The sequence below is a fragment of the Lampris incognitus genome, chromosome 16, assembly GCF_029633865.1.
Source record: "Lampris incognitus isolate fLamInc1 chromosome 16, fLamInc1.hap2, whole genome shotgun sequence".
NCBI classification, from domain to species: Eukaryota; Metazoa; Chordata; class Actinopteri; order Lampriformes; family Lampridae; genus Lampris; species Lampris incognitus.
Window position 1 is genome coordinate 27,654,204 of NC_079226.1, and position 17,355 is coordinate 27,671,558.

At 43.2% G+C, this 17,355-nt stretch overlaps 2 protein-coding genes across 2 annotated transcripts in view; both read left to right on the forward strand.

Moving 5' to 3' along the window:
* Positions 1 to 7,336: 7,336 nt before the first annotated feature.
* LOC130126030 (zinc finger protein 770-like) lies at positions 7,337 to 11,405 on the forward strand. The gene is made up of 2 exons (XM_056295404.1): positions 7,337 to 7,470; positions 7,763 to 11,405. Exon 2 carries the CDS (start codon positions 7,819 to 7,821, stop codon positions 11,326 to 11,328), a length of 3,510 nt encoding a protein of 1,169 aa, XP_056151379.1. The 5' UTR covers positions 7,337 to 7,470; positions 7,763 to 7,818; the 3' UTR covers positions 11,329 to 11,405.
* A 1,004-nt stretch (positions 11,406 to 12,409) lies between these two features.
* aqr (aquarius intron-binding spliceosomal factor) overlaps positions 12,410 to 17,355 on the forward strand; it is a 108,038-nt gene continuing 103,092 nt past the window's right edge. Inside the window, exons 1-11 of the mRNA XM_056295785.1 lie at positions 12,410 to 12,433; positions 12,935 to 13,040; positions 13,296 to 13,352; positions 13,594 to 13,634; positions 13,760 to 13,795; positions 14,521 to 14,641; positions 14,782 to 14,922; positions 15,371 to 15,439; positions 15,617 to 15,717; positions 15,862 to 15,938; positions 16,889 to 16,953. Of these exons, the coding sequence (XP_056151760.1) occupies positions 12,966 to 13,040; positions 13,296 to 13,352; positions 13,594 to 13,634; positions 13,760 to 13,795; positions 14,521 to 14,641; positions 14,782 to 14,922; positions 15,371 to 15,439; positions 15,617 to 15,717; positions 15,862 to 15,938; positions 16,889 to 16,953 (783 nt within the window). The 5' untranslated portion in view covers positions 12,410 to 12,433; positions 12,935 to 12,965. The remainder of the gene's footprint in view (positions 12,434 to 12,934; positions 13,041 to 13,295; positions 13,353 to 13,593; positions 13,635 to 13,759; positions 13,796 to 14,520; positions 14,642 to 14,781; positions 14,923 to 15,370; positions 15,440 to 15,616; positions 15,718 to 15,861; positions 15,939 to 16,888; positions 16,954 to 17,355) is intronic.

The following is a 17,355-nucleotide window of genomic DNA, read 5'->3' on the forward strand; positions in this document are numbered from 1 at the left end:
TGCATGCTTGCGCCTTAATCATGTCTAATTCTCTTTGTGCAAATGATGCTTGCGCACGTGCGCACTCCGGCTGCAGTGGCACCGGCTGAGGAAAACTGACTGGTACGTGAGGTGCTGGAGCATTGTGGTCGTGTTTCAAACGTTTCTTCAGGACTATCCATTTCGTTGACCACAGCTGTAGTGGCAGGAGAATGCTGTGTGTTTCCACGAAGATCTACTTTTCTGTAGGTAACCCGTCAGGCTCTTTTCACTATTCTGCCCTTACTAGCGCGTAGACGTGATTGCTAGCTTGGCGGATAGCTAAACAGGTTCCTTCATAAACATCCAGGAGACAGCAGGTAAGTTTAGGATGTTTACTATAAGAAGCGCTGTGAAACTGCAATGCAGAAATAAAAAATACAAAATCACCATTTGTAATGAGTTTGATTCTTCCTTTTAGATCAACAAACACTGAGTCATTAATTGTTACACACAACACAAATACACCTGGGATTATCACTGATTAGCACTACAGCTAACTCACGATTAACTAATGCTAACTTAACATTAGAAATGCCATAGACAGGCAAACGCGGTTAGTTTTTACATTTTCCACACAAAATAACAACTGTTTCAAATAACCAGTACAAGGGGGTTTCACATAAAGGTACAGTATGTTCTTTAGAGTTTTGCAGAGAAAAGAGTGAACGAAAATAGGGAAAAAAACAGCTTTTCTTCAAGGCTTTTTCAGTGCAAAGGAAACTACAGCAAGTCTACATGGACAAACAGTGAGGCAACTCTCTTAAAGGAGCAGCACATAGGTCAGTGGCCTGATAACTGAGGAACTCATTTTGGTGATCAGACATGACCTGACCTCATCATGACCAACTGCTGAATTTCTTGGCAATGATGTCCATAATTTCCTTCTCAGTGGGAGAATCAAAGCTCTGGAGAGAAGGATAGCAACCTTTCAGGACCTCAGATGGGGACCCAGCAATATGACATATCCTCTCTGATAGAACTGAACCATCCATCCATCCATCCATCCATCAATTATCCAAACTGCTTATCCTGCTCTCAGGGTCGCAGGATGCTGGAGCTATTCCAGCAGTCACTGGATTGGGCAACAGCAGGGAGACACCCTGGACAGGCCCCCAGGCCATCACAGGCCCACACACACACACTTGCTGGTTGTCCATCATGTCTGATGATGACCATCTTCTCCTATTTGTGAGTCCTTTGGTGGTGAATAGTCCGATCCTGGATGCACAGTTGCAGACCGGGCATGTAAAAGTTGTGCTGGAGGGGGCAGGGGTAGCTTTGCGAGCATGCCTCTTCGCACGCTTTGCTACATGGTGTTGTGTGCACTGGTTTTCCATATGCTTCACTCCCTCTGAGACGTGAGAGTGCCAGTTGTGTGGCAGGAAGCAAGTTCCTCCAAATAAGAGGGGTTGATCTGGTATCGTTTCAGTGTGGTCTTCATTTGGTCTTTGAACCGCTTCTTCTGCCCACCAGCAGTGCGTTGACCAAGGCATAGTTGGCCGTAGAGGACTTTACATGGGAGTCATTTGCTGGGTATGCGAATAACATGCCCAAGTCACCTGAGTTGATGGTGGTTTAGGGTAGACTCCACGCTGCAGCTGCCTGCCCGCTCCAACACCTCTGTGTGTGGCACTCTGTCCTCCCAAGTAATGCCGAGGATCCTTTGGAGACATTTCACATGGAAGGCCTCCAGGCTTCTGAGATGGTGGCTGTAGATGGTCCATGGCTCACATCCATAGAGTAGTGTGGAGATGCACACTGCTCTGTAAACAAGCACTTTGGTGTGGAGATTGAGGTTTCTGTTCTGGAAAACCTTTCTCCTTAGACGACCAAAAAATGTTGAGGCTTGTTTGAGGCGTTGCTGAATCTCATCGTCCATTGTGCAGGTGTCAGATAGCATATTCCCCAGATATTTGAAGGCAGGAACAGTGGCCAGTTGTTGCCCTCCTTCTGTGAAGGTTGTTGGGTGGTTTGGGAGGCTGGCAGTCAACTGACAGATGACCTCTGTCTTTTGGGTGTTGATAATCAGTCCCATTCTCCTGTATGCAGTTACAACTGCCAACAGAGTGTTTTGTAGGGCTTCTGGTGTGTGACCTACCAGGGCACAATCGTCGGCATACTGTAGCTCAATAATGTTCTCAGAGGTCAACTTGGTGGTTGCCTGAAACCTCCTGATGTTGAATAGGTTTACATCTAGCCTGAAGTCAATGGTAACTCCAGCCTGCTTCTCCAACCTCCTTCGTAACAGTGTTGTAACAGAGACTAAGAAGATATTGAAAAGGACTGGGGCTACCACACAACCTTGTCTGACTCCAGTCTGCACACCAAAGGGCTCAGAACTGTGGTACCCCACTACTACTCAGGCCATCATTCCTGAGTGAAACTGTCCAAGAATGGTGAGAAACTTGGGTGGACATCCAAATTTCTTCAGGACTTGCCACAGCAGGGCCCGGTTAACTGTATCAAATGCCTGTGAGGGGTCTATGAATGCTATAGATAGATCCTTGTGCTGTTCTCGGCATTTCTCCTGGAGCTGGCATGTGACAAAGATCATGTCAACGGTCCCTCTATCCTTTCGGAAGCCGCATTGTGACTCTGGTATGTCCCTTTGGCTATTGCAAGTGTTCGTCTGCAGAGCATGATCTTGGCTAGAACCTTTCCGGCAATGGCCAGTAGTGCAATACCCCTACTGTTGGAGCAGATGGATTTGTCTCCTTTGTTTTTATAAATGGCCTGAATGTTGGCGTCTTTCCACTGTTGGGGGACACACTCGCGACTCCACACCTCAAGGATCTAGAGATACAGTGTCCTCATACAGAGATAGCCTCCTTCCTTGAGGATTTCAGCTGGAATATTATCAGTTCCAGGGGTTTTGTTGTTTTTCAGGGTCTTGACTGCAAGTAGGATTTCTTTAAAAGATGGTGGGAGGTCTATGTCTTGCAAGGTAGGCTGTTCAGGGAGCTCTGCCAGTACAGTTGAGTCCACTGGGGTGGGCTGGTTGAGCAGGGTGTTAAAATGCTGGGCCCACTGCTCCACTAACAGGGCCTGATCCTTGATGAGAGTTGTTCCATCAGCAGACCTAACAGGTGTCAGGGAGTAGTTTCTGGGGCCATAGATGGCCTTAACTGCATCATAGAAACCATGCATGTCGTTCCTGTCTGCATGAGCCTGGATTTCGTTGGCTTTCAAAATCCACCTCTCATTTTACAGATTCCGCAGAGTTGTTTGGGCCTCAGAGCGGAGATCTTGCCATTTTTTCTTGAGAGGTTGGGATGGTGGGTTGCTGAGGAAGGCTCTGTGTGCCTTATGCATGTTGTCCAGGAGGGTGGAGATCTTTCGGGCGTTGTTATCAAACCAGTCCTGATGTTTCTTGGTTTGAAGCCAATGGATTAGGCTGAATTGTCAAAGAGGGTGGTGCTCAGAGAGGTCCACTTTTCATCCATCCCAGACTCTGAGTTAATCAGCTGTTCAATGTCAACTAAGTTGTCGGCTAGAGAATGACGGAGGGTGTTTCGGGTGTCACTGTTGGATAGTCTGGCGCAGTGGAGTGGTTTCATTTTTGGCCCAGATTGGCGTCTCAAGGGTCAGACATGCACTCTGACTTTTGTCAGGATCATACGGTGGTCTGTCCAGCAGTCTGCTCCTCGCATAGCTCTTGTAAGGAGCATGTCTTTAAGATCAGCCCGCCTCATGATAGCATAATCAAGCAGGTGCCAGTGTTTGGATCTGGGATGCATCCAGGATGCCTTGTATTTATTCTTTTGTTGGAAAATGGTGTTTGTGATGATGAGGTCATGTTCTGAACACAGACTAAGAAGTCTTATGCCATTGGGGTTGACTTTTCCAATGCCGTGGGCGCCGATCACTCCATTCCAATTTTGCATGTTCTTCCCAACTCGGGCATTAAAATCACCAAGCAAAATGACTTTGTCGCTCCTTGGGATGTTGATGACTATATCATCGAGTGCCTGATAGAAGCAATCTTTCTCTTCATCATGGGATGGTAAAGTTGGAGCGTAGGCATTTATCAAGGTGATGAATCGGCATTTTGCGAGGGGTATGCGGAGAGTCATCAGCTGCTCATTAATGCCCACTGGTGTTTCTTCGAGTCTGAGTAAGAGACTGTTCTTCATTGCAAAACCAACTCCATGGATGTGTTGACCTCCTAGGGGGTATCCTTTCCAAAAGAATGTATAGCCCTCTCCTACTTCGTTGAGCAAGCCCTCTTCAAGGAGCCTGGTCTCACTGAGTGCCGCCACATCCACACAATAGTGCTTCAGCTCGCTGGCAATAAGTGCTGTTCTGCATTGAGGTCTGTCCATACCATGGCTGACGTCCAGGAGTGTTCTTATGTTCCATGCTGCAAATCTTAATAGTATAGTGTGTGTTTTTCGACCGCATAGTGGAAGGGCCTGGCAGGTGCGGTTTCCTGCCCAGGCGCAGTGTTGAGTGGGCAATTTTTTGGCCACTTTTACTAGGTCGTTCCCCGAATGGGGTGAGCAGTTCGGCCCCTAAATAGGGCTGCTCAGATGCACAGGGGTCTGCTGGAAACAGCTGCCACTCAATCCCAGCTGCTAATGACCATTGCCATGTGCCACTGTCGTGCAGAGTTCCAACTAAGAGCTCCCAGCTCATTCAGACCTGCTCCCGTCACTGGATACTCCATCGCCGCCAGACTTTGTGAGGTCGGGGACTCAAATAGCAGAAGAAGATACCTGAGCAGAGATGGTTTTTAAAGTTGCATGGGGGGTGCGCTTCTCCCAACGCCACATGACTTGGGAGATGGTTCCGATGGCAAGGGGGATCCCTAGACGACTAGCACCTCCACACAACTGCAGGGGGCTGCCGGAAATCCAGTTTTTCGGAAACCACCTCGAAGCATGCCGCCACAGCTTGCTTTTCTGTTGGGGTAAGCTCCCTTGGCCTTATGTTTTCCCAGACTCACCCACAAGGCAGACGCATCTTAGTAGTATAGTCTGTGTTTTTCGACCGCACATTGGTTGATAGGTGCAGGGCATGTCCACCAGGGTGGGCCTGCACACCATATCTCTGGGGCCCACTGCTGCTCCGAGAGTTGGACGACATGGTGGAGAGGGTACCCAAGGAGGAGAGAGTGGTGATTGGAGCAGACTTCAATGACATGTTGGTGAAGGGAACAGAGGTGATGAGGAGGTAATGGGAAGGTATGGAGTCAAGAAGAGAAATGTGGAAGGACAGATGGTGGTCGATTTTGCGAAAAGGATGGAAATGGCTGTGGTGAATACATATTTCAAGAAGAGGGAGGAACACAGGGTGATGTACAAGAGTGGAGGAAAGTGCACACAGGTGGACTATATCTTATGTAGAAGGCGCCATCTAAAAGGGATTGGAGACTGCAAGGTGGTGACAGGGGAGAACGTAGCTAGGCAGCATCGGATGGTGGTCTGTAGGATGACTTTTGAGACCAAGAAGAGGAAGCGAGTGAAGACACAGCCGAAGATCAAATGGTGGAAGTTGAAGAAGGAAGACTGTTGTGTGGACTTCAGGCAGGAGGTAAGACAGGCACTGGGTGGTAGTGAAGAGTTGCCAGATGGCTGGGCAAGCACTGCAGAAATAGTGAGGGAGACGGCTAGGAAGGTACTTGGTGTGTCATCAGGACAGAGGAAGGACAGAGGAAGGAAGACAAGGAGACTTGGTGGTGGAATGAGGAAGTACAGTAAATTAGTAAAAAAGATGTTTAGGAGAGATGGCAGTGGAGTTTTTAACTAGATTGTTTAACACAATCCTGGAAAGTGAGAGGATGCCTGAGGAGTGGAGAAGAAGCATACTGGTACCGATTTTCAAGAACAAGGGCGATGTGCAGAACTGTAACAACTACAGAGGTATGAAGTTGATCAACCACAGCATGAAGATTTGGGAAAGAGTAATAGAAGCTAGGTTAAGAGGAGAGGTGACGATCAGCGAGCAGCAGTATGGTTTCATGCCACGAAAGAGCACCACAGATGCGATGTTTGCTTTGAGAATGTTGATTGAGAAGTATAGAGAAGGCCAGAAAGAGTTGCATTGTGTCTTTGTAGATTTAGAGAAAGCTTATGACAGAGTGCCGAGAGAGGAGGTGTGGTATTGTATGAGGAAGTCAGGAGTTGCAGAGAAGTATGTAGGAGTGGTGCAGGATACGTATGAGGGAAGTGTGACAATGGTGAGGTGTGCGGTTGGAATGACAGATGGGTTCAAGGTGGAGGTGGGATTACATCAAGGATCGGCTCTTAGCCCTTTCTTGTTTGCAATGGTGATGGACAGGTTGACGGACAAGATCAGGCAGGAGTCTCCATGGACGATGATTTTCACGGATGACATTGTGATCTGTAGCGAGAGTAGGGTGCAGGTTGAGGAGAGCCTGGAGAGGTGGAGGTATGCACTGGAGAGAAGAGGAATGAAAGTCAGTAGGAGCAAGACGGAATACCTATGCGTGAATGAGAGAGAGGACAGTGGAATGGTCAGCCTCTCGCCCTTGACATCAAAGCGATCGCCCTTGACACCTGCTGACCCCCCTTCACCCCGATACACCAGCTGGCCATCAAAGCAGTCAGCCGCTCTCCCTTGACATCAAAGCGATCATCACCCTTAAAAAGCCTCCACTGTGGACCAGTCTTCGCTGGAACGTCGCCTTTCATGGACTTCTGCCTGCCTGCCTACCTGCCACTGAGCCAACTCCTGCTCTACCCCTGAGATCGTTTACTTCAATAAAGACTTGATTCTTCCCTTACCTGGTTGTCCAGTCTGCTTTTGGGTTCTTTCCTGATACGTGACACGGACAACATAATCCCAAAAGGATTTACACACCTGATTCTACTCATCAACCAATAGTCTTTGCTAAGGACCTTGATTTGTAGACTCAGGTGAGTAACTGCTTGGTTGGAACAAAGACGTGCACCCACACCAGCCCTTTCTGGATCATGTTGCTCATCCCTGCTGGGTGGTTAGGTACATACGTTATGTAGGAACTGGAAAGTTTTGTTTCCAGACGTTTTTTTTTTTTACTTTATTGGAAACATTTAGCTTTGTTCCAGGCGTTCTGGGTTTTTTTCCCCTCAAAACTTTATTGACAACTTTTACGTCTGGTTTCCAGACGGTCTGTTTTTTTCCCCCTCAAAACTTTATTGATAATTTTAAGTCTGGTTTCCAGACAGTCTTCCCCCCCCCCTCAAAACTTTATTGATAACTTTTAGGTCTGATTTTCAGACGGTCTGTTTTTTTCCCCTCTCAAAACTTTATTGATAACATCCAGGTCAGGTTTCCAGACGTTCTGTTTGAGAGACACACACGCTTGTTGACGTGACGGGCGAGTAAGTGACGCTAGCTTGAAGCCTAATGCTTTCTGTGATCAACATGATCCACACGGGAAACATTTAGTCACCACTTCTTCATTGGGATACACCAGTTTAAAAGAGATGCCGTTAAGCATATGTGGTAAGTATTTTGACATACGTAGCAGGAAATCAAGTGTATTTTTTGGTTGCATTATAGCCGTGCTAGGCTATTTGCTTTACTACAAATGCGAGTTGTCTTGGTTTGCTAATGGTCTGACGTTGTCATTCGAATATGTAACCGTAATACGTTTTGTTTCTTGGCGAAGATGTTGTGTTGTGATCGTGGACGTTAAGCATTAATGTTACATTACTTGCAGTGTTTTGGTATGTGATCGCCGTTCTCATTCTCAAACCAGGATTTATTCCAACTTCTTTTGTGTCCCTTGTCCTAGGTCAAATTCATCAGATTTTATAGACGGAAATCAGAATCAAGAAACTGAATAACAAAATGCACCAGTGTTCTGTTTGTCCAAAATACTTCCCATCTGCATCTAAACTTCAAAGACATTATCTGATCCATACTGGCCAGAAGCCCTTCTCCTGTGCAGTCTGTGGGAAATCCTTCAATCAATCTGAGCATTTAAAAACACACTCGCAGAAAGTTCATAACCTGAGATCTTCCACGGACAGTTTGAAGGAAAGCTTTTTTCCTAACGCCCAACAGTTTGTACGGTCAAATCATAATGAACCATTTCAGGAGAGTTACAGACACGAAAATAGTGCTTGCATTACAGCTACTTCTTTGTCCTCTCAGATGGAGCAGAAAAGGGATTTTTCACAGCTTGAAATTTGTCCTCTTTCTTCAGAGATTGAAGATCAGCACAAAAATATCCTATGTGTCAATGATGGCTCAACAGTTCAAAAAGGTGTCCCTACCAATGGATCCTTGTCTATTGATCTAATAAAACAAGATGAAGATGGTTCTTCGGCTCTAGATAAATTAGTGTACTCTGCTCACAATGGATACAAACGCAAACTCTGCCTTAACTCATTCAATTCAGCTATCCAGCGTCAGAGTCACTCACCAGTCCATAACAAAATGCAGCAGTTTAAGAGACTGAAAGATGGAAAAACTTGTTCTATAAGTGGCCATTTGAGGATGCACTCGCAGCCCCATGAACCAAGCTCTTACAAAGGCAACCTTGCCAATAACCACCAATGTCCCACATGTCTAAAAATATTCTCTTCACCTTCCAAACTGAAACGACATTTTCTCATTCACACAGGTCAGAAACCTTTCCCCTGTATGGTTTGTGGGAAAGCATTTAGGCAAGAAACGCACGTGAATTCCCATCTACGAGCAGCACACAAAATGTCATTATCCAAAATGGATTTTGAGCCAAACAAAATGCATGGTAAAAGTGAGAGGCGAAAACAGTTGTTCCACTGTGGCAATTTCTCTTCTGGTGGCAAGTCTCCGTTGTCAGTCCCACAACAGCCATCCCACCAAGACTCTCCAGCGAACTCGTCAGTGGAACTGGAGCTAAAGTGTAAAATAAGTGTAAGCGCTCCGCAAGACCTGTGCAAGCCTGAAATCGAATCAGAGTCAGCTGTTAAACCGGAGCAGTGTGTTCATGACAGTAATTTACATCAAGGGAGTAGTTGCTTAGAAACATTGAACAATTCCGTTGAACAAGTGGTGCCACATTGTGTCAACCATAAAGACTTGAAACCCTTTCATTGCACAATATGCAAACAGTCGTTTCACCTAGAAGTTAATTTAATACATCATCAGGACTACCACAAGAACCAAACAAGATTGCAAAGTTGTAACCCTGTGGATGACTCGAGAAATACCATGTCGCTGTCAGTGCATAGGAAATGTCACACAAATTCTGAAGCAACAGTAAATTCACCAGGACCCAATCAGGCAGCTCTTCTTGACCTGAACATGATTATTAAATCGGAGACAGAGCGGGATGGTCACAGTGATGGCGATGTTTCTCTCGGGCGAGTAACCCAGTTCACTTCATCACAGGAGCAACAGACTGTAAGCTGTCAAGCCGAAATTCAGCATCAGAGAATAAAGAAAGGATTATATCAGTGCCCTGCATGCTCTAAAGATTTTCCATCTATGTCAAAACTTCAGAGGCATGTGATGATTCACACTGGACAAAGGCCCTTCAGTTGCCAGACATGTGGAAAGCGATTCCGACAGAAAACACACTTGAGGGTTCATTTTCGTACACACTTGTGGTCTAAATATCAAAGACAGCAATTGTATATTGGCAGACCTCCATCTCACTCACATGGATCTAACAGAAGACTTCTAGCTGAAGTCCCTGTTGAGGAGACATTTATACAAAGTGGCACCTTTGGGAAAGATTCTGACCTTGATTTACTCTCACACAAACAGCTTGGCCAGACCACTTCTCAGATAAGTGTATGCTATAACAGCAATAGAGAAGCACAATCTGTGCCATCTATGATAAAGCAAATTGAGTCTATGCCTTCTAGTACTATTTCTAAAATTACTGTGAAAGAGATACAGAATTTTAAATCTGCACTAAAAAGAAGCAGTATGCAACACAAGTGTTTGCAGTGCTCCAAATGTTTTCCCTCCGCCTCCAAACTGCAAAGACATGAGATGGTACACACAGGGTTGAAACCATTTCAATGTTTTGTCTGCAAAAAGAAATTCAATCAAGCCCCTCATCTAAAAGTCCACGAGAGAACCCACTTGAAGTGGAGACCCTCTGCACCCATTCACCAACAAGAAAAGACTGGTAAAATGAAAGTGAGGAGTCATCAACGCTCTTACCCAAAGGTCAATGTCCATGTCCTGTCACTGAAAAAGTCTGTTACATTGGATACTGTACATGCAAGACTTGCACAGTCTTCGATGAATCATAAAAAAAGTGAGCAGCACCCTGCCAGGGTTGAAATACCTATTCCAAAAGTGAACAATTGTGTCAAGGCTATGACTGAAAACAAAGAAGCTTATGGTAAACGAAAAGGTCATATGTGCCGGATATGCCTCAAAAACTTTCCTTCTCCATCCAAGCTATCCAGACACTTGCTTACTCACTCTGGAGTAAGGCCGTATAAATGCAGTTTGTGTAGTAAAACCTTTACTCAACTTAGTCACTTAAAAGTCCATGAGCGCAGTCGTAGACACGGTGACAGAACAGTAGGACATATTGGAAAAGAAACAATAAGGGCCAGTCATTTCCAAAATAAATGTCTTAATATTAGTCCTGTATCTGAAAAATTTGCTTGTTTTATTGATTGTCATGAGGAGGAAATACAAGAACGGCCCCAGCCACATGATACCAGTTCTGGTCATGATTTGGTCACGGGTTGGGAGTTTGCCCTGTGTTCTGAGAAAAAGGATTCTGAATGGCCGATAGTGCCAGAGACAGACTGCATATTTTCCCCTGTTAATGCCAAGAGAATGAAAGATTGTAATCAGGCTGCAGAGCTTGATAGTCACTCATCGTTCCCATCTGAGCTCACCTCTGAGATTGAAAAGCTTGTGCAAAATCGAGAGGTGGTAGGTCCATCATTGCCACAGCAAGAAACAGAGGCCAACCTACCTAGAAGCATTGAAGTGGCATTTCAACCCAGTGAATGTATTTCCTACTCAGATAGTTCTAGCGTGCTCGGTGATAGATCTGTGAGCTCTTCAGTTGAGCAGCTACTCCAGGCAGATTTGCCAGATTATTATTGGTTTGAACCACCAAGTATCAATGAATGTGACAAAAGCAAAAGGGGTTTTGAGAAAGACCAAGATCTTAAATTTCATAAATGTAACACTAAATATCAATGTGAAATGGCTGGGTCAGCCAAGTATCAATGTGATTTTTGCTTCAAGAAGTTTGTATCACCCTCTAAACTTGTAAGGCATCTTGTTATCCACACAGGCCAGAGGCCATTCAGGTGTAACAGCTGTGGCAAAAGTTTCACACAATCAGCACACCTAAAATCACACCAGCGGACCCATAGTCAGGGGAAATGATAGGGTAGAACTTTGGTTCAGGGAATTAAATCAACTGTCAATGACAATGATACAAGGAAAATCACGAATGTCATGATGTGAACAATAAACAATAAATAATATGTAATATATTGGGAGTTTGATTTTGCAAATTGTCACTGAACATTTTTGCATGCACATGTTTATAACAAGATTCTTGAGCTTGTTCCAACTTTATTTTAGCAGATAATAAGGTAAATTGACTGCATTTATATAGTGATTCCCCCCCAAAGCACTTTACAATTAACTCCTCACATTTTACTCACGCACACTCACATCAATGGCGGTGTCAGACATGCAAAGTAACAACCAACCCATCGGGGGTTAGGTGTCTTGCTCAGGGACGCTTACAGAGAGGAGCCGAGGATTGAACCAGCAACCTTCACCAACCAGACGGCCTGTGCTACCTCCTGAGCCACTGGCGACCCAATTCATATTTGAGTTGATTACTGTTTATATATTTCACTTCGTGAATTGTGAAATTGCATTAACAATTTTCTAAAATGATATCCTGGTCAATGCAAAAGGAGCCCAAAGCATACAGAAATTTAGTTCATTTGGGGGTGGAAAAATATTAAACCTAGTCTACGCTCTTTAAACTGGACAAATTCAAATAAACTTTCTGAGTCATGGATTGAAATAGTCTCAAAATGTAGCCTGATTTAGATTTAAATGATTTGTTTTCCAGTTCAGAGACTCCAGGAGTGAACCGGGGTTTAATTAAACCTCAAAGGAAGGAGATCGAAGGTGATGCATGGATTTATTTGGGCTATATCAGTGAAGAGCAGAGAGCACCACCAACCAGAAAAATACTCATTGACAGAACTGCCCCATTACATGTTTGTGATGACTTTTTTTTAGAGCATTTAATCCCCCTATTCTGGATTAAGGCCTGCTCGTGGTTTAATTTAAACCCTGTAAAGGAAACAGTTCCTTAAGAAATAATAAACTAGGTATTTGCATACTTGTTCTGGGAACTAAGCATATGCATTTGTTCCCGGGGACGACAGTTAGGACGGACGCGTGCCGGAAGTGAGTCGCATTCAGCGCGTTTGGCTTGTGTACATGCGTCGCCAACTGGTAAACGGTATTAGCACAGATGCGATAACAAGAAAGTAAAGGTTTGCCTGTTCGTTTTTGATCAACTCATTTGTACATACTTAATACGTCCATACACTGTACCTGGATCAATAACATCTATCGTAACCAATGTTCACATCTGCATAACAGCTAGCCAGTTAAAGTTAGCATGGGCTTGTCAGTTAACCCAATATTCGTTAAATTATAGCTAACGTTATCGTTACTGTAAGGGTTAAAACGTGATCTGTATTATCTATGAACAATTTACTCTGGTACTCAGTACTGAACCGGTCATTAATGATGATCATGGTAGTAATGTACATAATTCAAGAGACTTTAACCATATCATCAAAGTTTAATCTTAACCAGTTTGCATATCCTTACTCTGATGCTTTATTGGCAAATTACTTCATCATATGTTTAGATTTCAGTGGCTAACAAAGTGGTTTTTGCTTGTAAACGACTATACAGAAAACATTGCTGCATCAGTGTATCACCCTCTGTATAGGACAGTGACCCTTGTAGCCGTTCCAGTCACCATGGAAAAAGAAACCCCCGCTAAAAAAGCTGCAGCCCCTTCTGTCTCTCAAATCAATGCAGAATACGTCACGCAGGTAATGATTGCTGTATTATGTATTTTGAGAGAGGATGAATAGTTCATATTGTTATTACGCTATAGCAAATACAAGTTTCAAATTGAATCCGACCTGCAGTCAGTTCTACTTTCCATGTATTAATGAATATGACAATGACAATCACTTCAGGGATCCAGGATCCATCTATACTTTGTCACTCGTTTTTGATGCGGCATAGTGAAATTGAATTGATTTTCAGTTTCACATTTTTATTTCCTTTTTGTGTTATTTTAGCTAGCAAATAGATATTGGGCTCCTCATGCTAAGAACAAACTTCCCTTTGATCCTAAGGTGAGTGTCTTTAATTAGTTCACCTCTGTAATACTGTCAGTCCACAGGCTGCTCATCATATTTTTGAAACAGTGGTAACCCTGCATTGATTGGTAAAGAAAAGAGAAACAGAAGTGCAATCCGTTTTGTCAAGGCCAGTTGAAATTTTGCCCCTTGTGATTAATTTGATTATATAAAAACATTTCCTTTCTACATCAGTTGCTGTAACCGTGTTTCCAATATTGATTTATTGTATTTTTAGGTGTTGGAGGATGTTTACGAGAGGGAAATTCTTAAGTCTAAGTGAGTAAATTTAGCATGTCTTATTTGAGACTGTAGTTTTACCCAGTTGTGATGTCTTAATATCCGATCGTATATCTATCCATATTCATGTCGAATATATTCCATTCTTTCTGATTTATGTTCAGATTTGCCATCAGAAAAATCATGCTGCTCGAGTTCAGGTAGGTAATTGAATTCGTTGCCTTTTATTTAGGGATGCACCGATTTATTGGCCGTATATCGGTATCGGCTGATATTGACCTTGTTGACTGCTGTTAGCCTATCGGCGAATAAGATTACATTCACCGATGGCAGTGGCCCATGTTTATCTGTTGTGTCGCATCAATTAATATATAATTTTGCGCTGGCTAAATGTTGTGTTGGTTATTTGTGGTCTGACTTGGACAACAGTAGCCTACCCAGGGGCAAGTTTGGAGAGGATCCAATAGGTTATACTAAAATACCACCCATAACAGTCACTGGCTCGACACAACTCTGGCATGACATAAGAGGGCAATGGGTGCCATGCACACATTTGGTTTGTTTTCTAATAAAAGTGATAGAAAACTTATATTGAAATGTCGGCCGTGTGGGAGTATTTTATTGTTTCAGAGAAAGATCAGCAACATGCAGTTCATAAGATACGTTCCAGTGACATTTCAACAGGAGGCACTACAAGAAAGAATTTTAAAGACTTTAAAACAGTTCAGTTATTTTTTTATAATGGAAGATTTCTTTGTTTCCCTGGCACAAAAGGGGGAAAAAATGCATCAGCTATAGCCAAATTGTTATTTTAAACATCGGTATCGGCCCAGAATTTCACAAGAGGTGCATCCCTACTTTTATTCAAAACCCCACTTCACAATCAAGTTGAATGCTAATTGAATGCTTTTTTTTTTTTTTAAAGCCAGTACCTTGAGAACTACCTGTGGGTGAACTACACTCCTGAGGTGTCCAGCAATGCCTACCTCATGTCAATTTGCTGCATTGTCAATGAAAAGTTCAGAGAGAATGTCCCTGCTTGGGAGGTAACAAACACTGTGCTTAATTTAGTGTGGGGATCCCATCCCTTTCCCTAACTTCAGACAAGACCAAAATTATGCTCATTGGCCAATCAAGAGTTGCCATACAAAACGATTCTGTTGTCTTTTTTTCTTTTCTATCTCAGGTATTCAAAAAGGAGCCAAACCATTTCCCATTCTTCTTCAAGTGTGTAATGGAGGCTGTACTTGCAGGAGAGAAGGTTGGCTTCACTCTGAAAGAGCAAACCGTCCTGCTAGTCTTCCTAGACCACTGCTTCAACAGTCTGGTATGATCTACTCTATGACAATCTACTGTCCTTACTCTCCTTAACACATTACTTGATCTCATATTATGTTTAGAATTTGTGTTATGCTGTTTATAATGGGATATTTTATGTCATTATACACTTGACAAAATGCAGTTTCCCTCCCTCTGAATGAAATTTGTGATAGTTGTAATTGCTCAGGTTATCCACAAGATAGCAGTATTAAACAAAGCTTTGTGCTTTGGGTCAGTGCCCACACGTCTGTCTCCTTTTACAGCCGCATTGAACCATGGGGAGTCACTGCGGATATCTCGCTCTGAAATCTGCTGTGATAGCTTGGTGCACTTTGATTACATTGTATAAAGCTCTCTAAATATTTTACTCACAAACTTTTATTGGGAGCTGGAGCATAATAAAAATCTGTCATAAACAATACTTTTTGACGCCCCCCCCCCATTCTTCCTCCTAGGAGGTGGATTTGATCAGAGACCAGGTGCAGCAGCTCATCTCTCTACCTATGTGGATGTGCCTCCTACCAGTAAGCCCTCAATCTATCACATTAAACTCTTAATTAAAAGGCGCCTAAGCAAATCACATTGCTTGATGACTCTATATTGCTTCTTTGCCGTACCATTTGGTCCTGAGATAAAGAAACAAAAACAAAAAAAAACACCTTCTATTAATTTGATTTCATGGTATCATGTCATGGTTTCAGTCCAGACTCCAGCTTGAGCTCAAGAAAGTTCCAAAGTTACAGAAATTCTGGAATCTAATTAAGAAGAAATTTGACAAGATGGATGCTGAGGAGGCCGGACAGTAAGGCTAGCATTCTACTGTTTTTTTTTTTTTTTTGTGTGTGTGTGTCTCACATCTACATATAATAAGACATTTTGAAAAGTGGTGTGTGTGTCCTACGAGTCTCTCTAAAAAAAGTATTTAGTCCATTTCTCTTCTCCTTAGGGCTAAAAAAGAGAGAAATTTCCTCTCAGCTCTCATTGAAAAGTTTCTTGGAGTTCTGATGTCCATTCCTCCATCAGGTAAATAGTTAACTTACTATTATTCCCCTTAGTTTAGGGAATTCCTCCGAAAAGCTGATTTTTACATCTACTCTCTTACCAAGAGTGGTCTTTCCACCTGCATAGATTGGGTAAAAATAGCGACGTTGAGCGAGGTAGCCTCTCCCTGTGACTCTGGTGACAAAACAGGTCACCTGATGGTGTGAGCTGTCTAGTGACCTTTCTCCAGAGCCATGTGTTGTAGAGGTGCCATGCGAGGCCACTTTGTCTGTGGCATTTATCAAGCTTGTTCAGTCTCGAGTGGCATGTCTCCTCGATGCAGGACATCACCAGTATGAGGGGCCCTTTTTTCCATCCCTCTCTTCCTCGCTCTTTTGATCCTAAAAGTTCATCCTTTCCTACCTGACCCAGGCAGCAGGCTGGAGGAGCATGTGCTCCAGCTGCCACCGATGCTGGCTGCTGTATCATAATGCAAGCCGACACCCACCCACCTTCCTGAACACACACGCACACACACGTGCATACTTTCACTTATGTTCATGTGTTTAAGTAGAATTTGGACCTGAAAAAACGAGATTACAGTCAGTCCCAACAGGATCCCTGTCACTTTTTTTGCCAGCTGCAAGTCTCAATTTAAATGCTCTTCAAGGGAAACAATCTCAATTTTCAACACTATCTATCTATCTATCTATCTAGTGTGTATTATAATCGTACTCAAGTGGCAAGAAGGGGTGGCAAGATTACTGCAACTGGCCTGGTCTCCGGAAAGTGGAAATTCAACCAGTCACATAAAAAGCACATTAACCTCACTGTAATAAGCACAGTGATACCTACTTTTAAATCTCCAACAAAATAATCGGGAATATATCTTAAATAGTCGGTATATCATCCAGTCATATTTGTGACTGGACATGTTCTATGAACTTTTACCTGAGTAGGATTGATTCATATTTGTCTTCCCTCTGCCCCAGGTGCTGTATCCATGGATAAGGTGCATTATTGTGAGAGGTTCATTGAACTCATGATTGACCTGGAGGTGAGATACAGCCCTTTCATTCACACCCTTGTCCAGTTTAAATTGTACTTAAGGTCAACAGTACCATCTCTTTGGTTGGAATACCTGACTCCCATTGATTCAGAGATGACAAAGATTTTATTTTATTTTTCAATTTCATTTATTTTTTTAGCCATCTAACCATTTTCATCCTACATTAGTTCTATTTAATTATGCTTATTCAAATGCAACAACCAGGATTCATACAGTCATGAAAAATTTGGAGAAGTTGATTAATTTTAGATTACAATTTCCAGGTCGTGGAAAAATTATGGAAAAATTCTACTTTTGAAAAAGTCATGGAAATCTGATTAAAGCAGCCACAACTCTGTTAAAGACTGGTTGACCATTTAAAAATAAAAAAGTAACAGTGGGTGGAGCCAT

Bases quoted from the DNA above. Each gene is read 5' to 3' on its own strand.
- LOC130126030 (XM_056295404.1), top strand. From the start codon at position 7,819: ATGCACCAGTGTTCTGTTTGTCCAAAATACTTCCCATCTGCATCTAAA.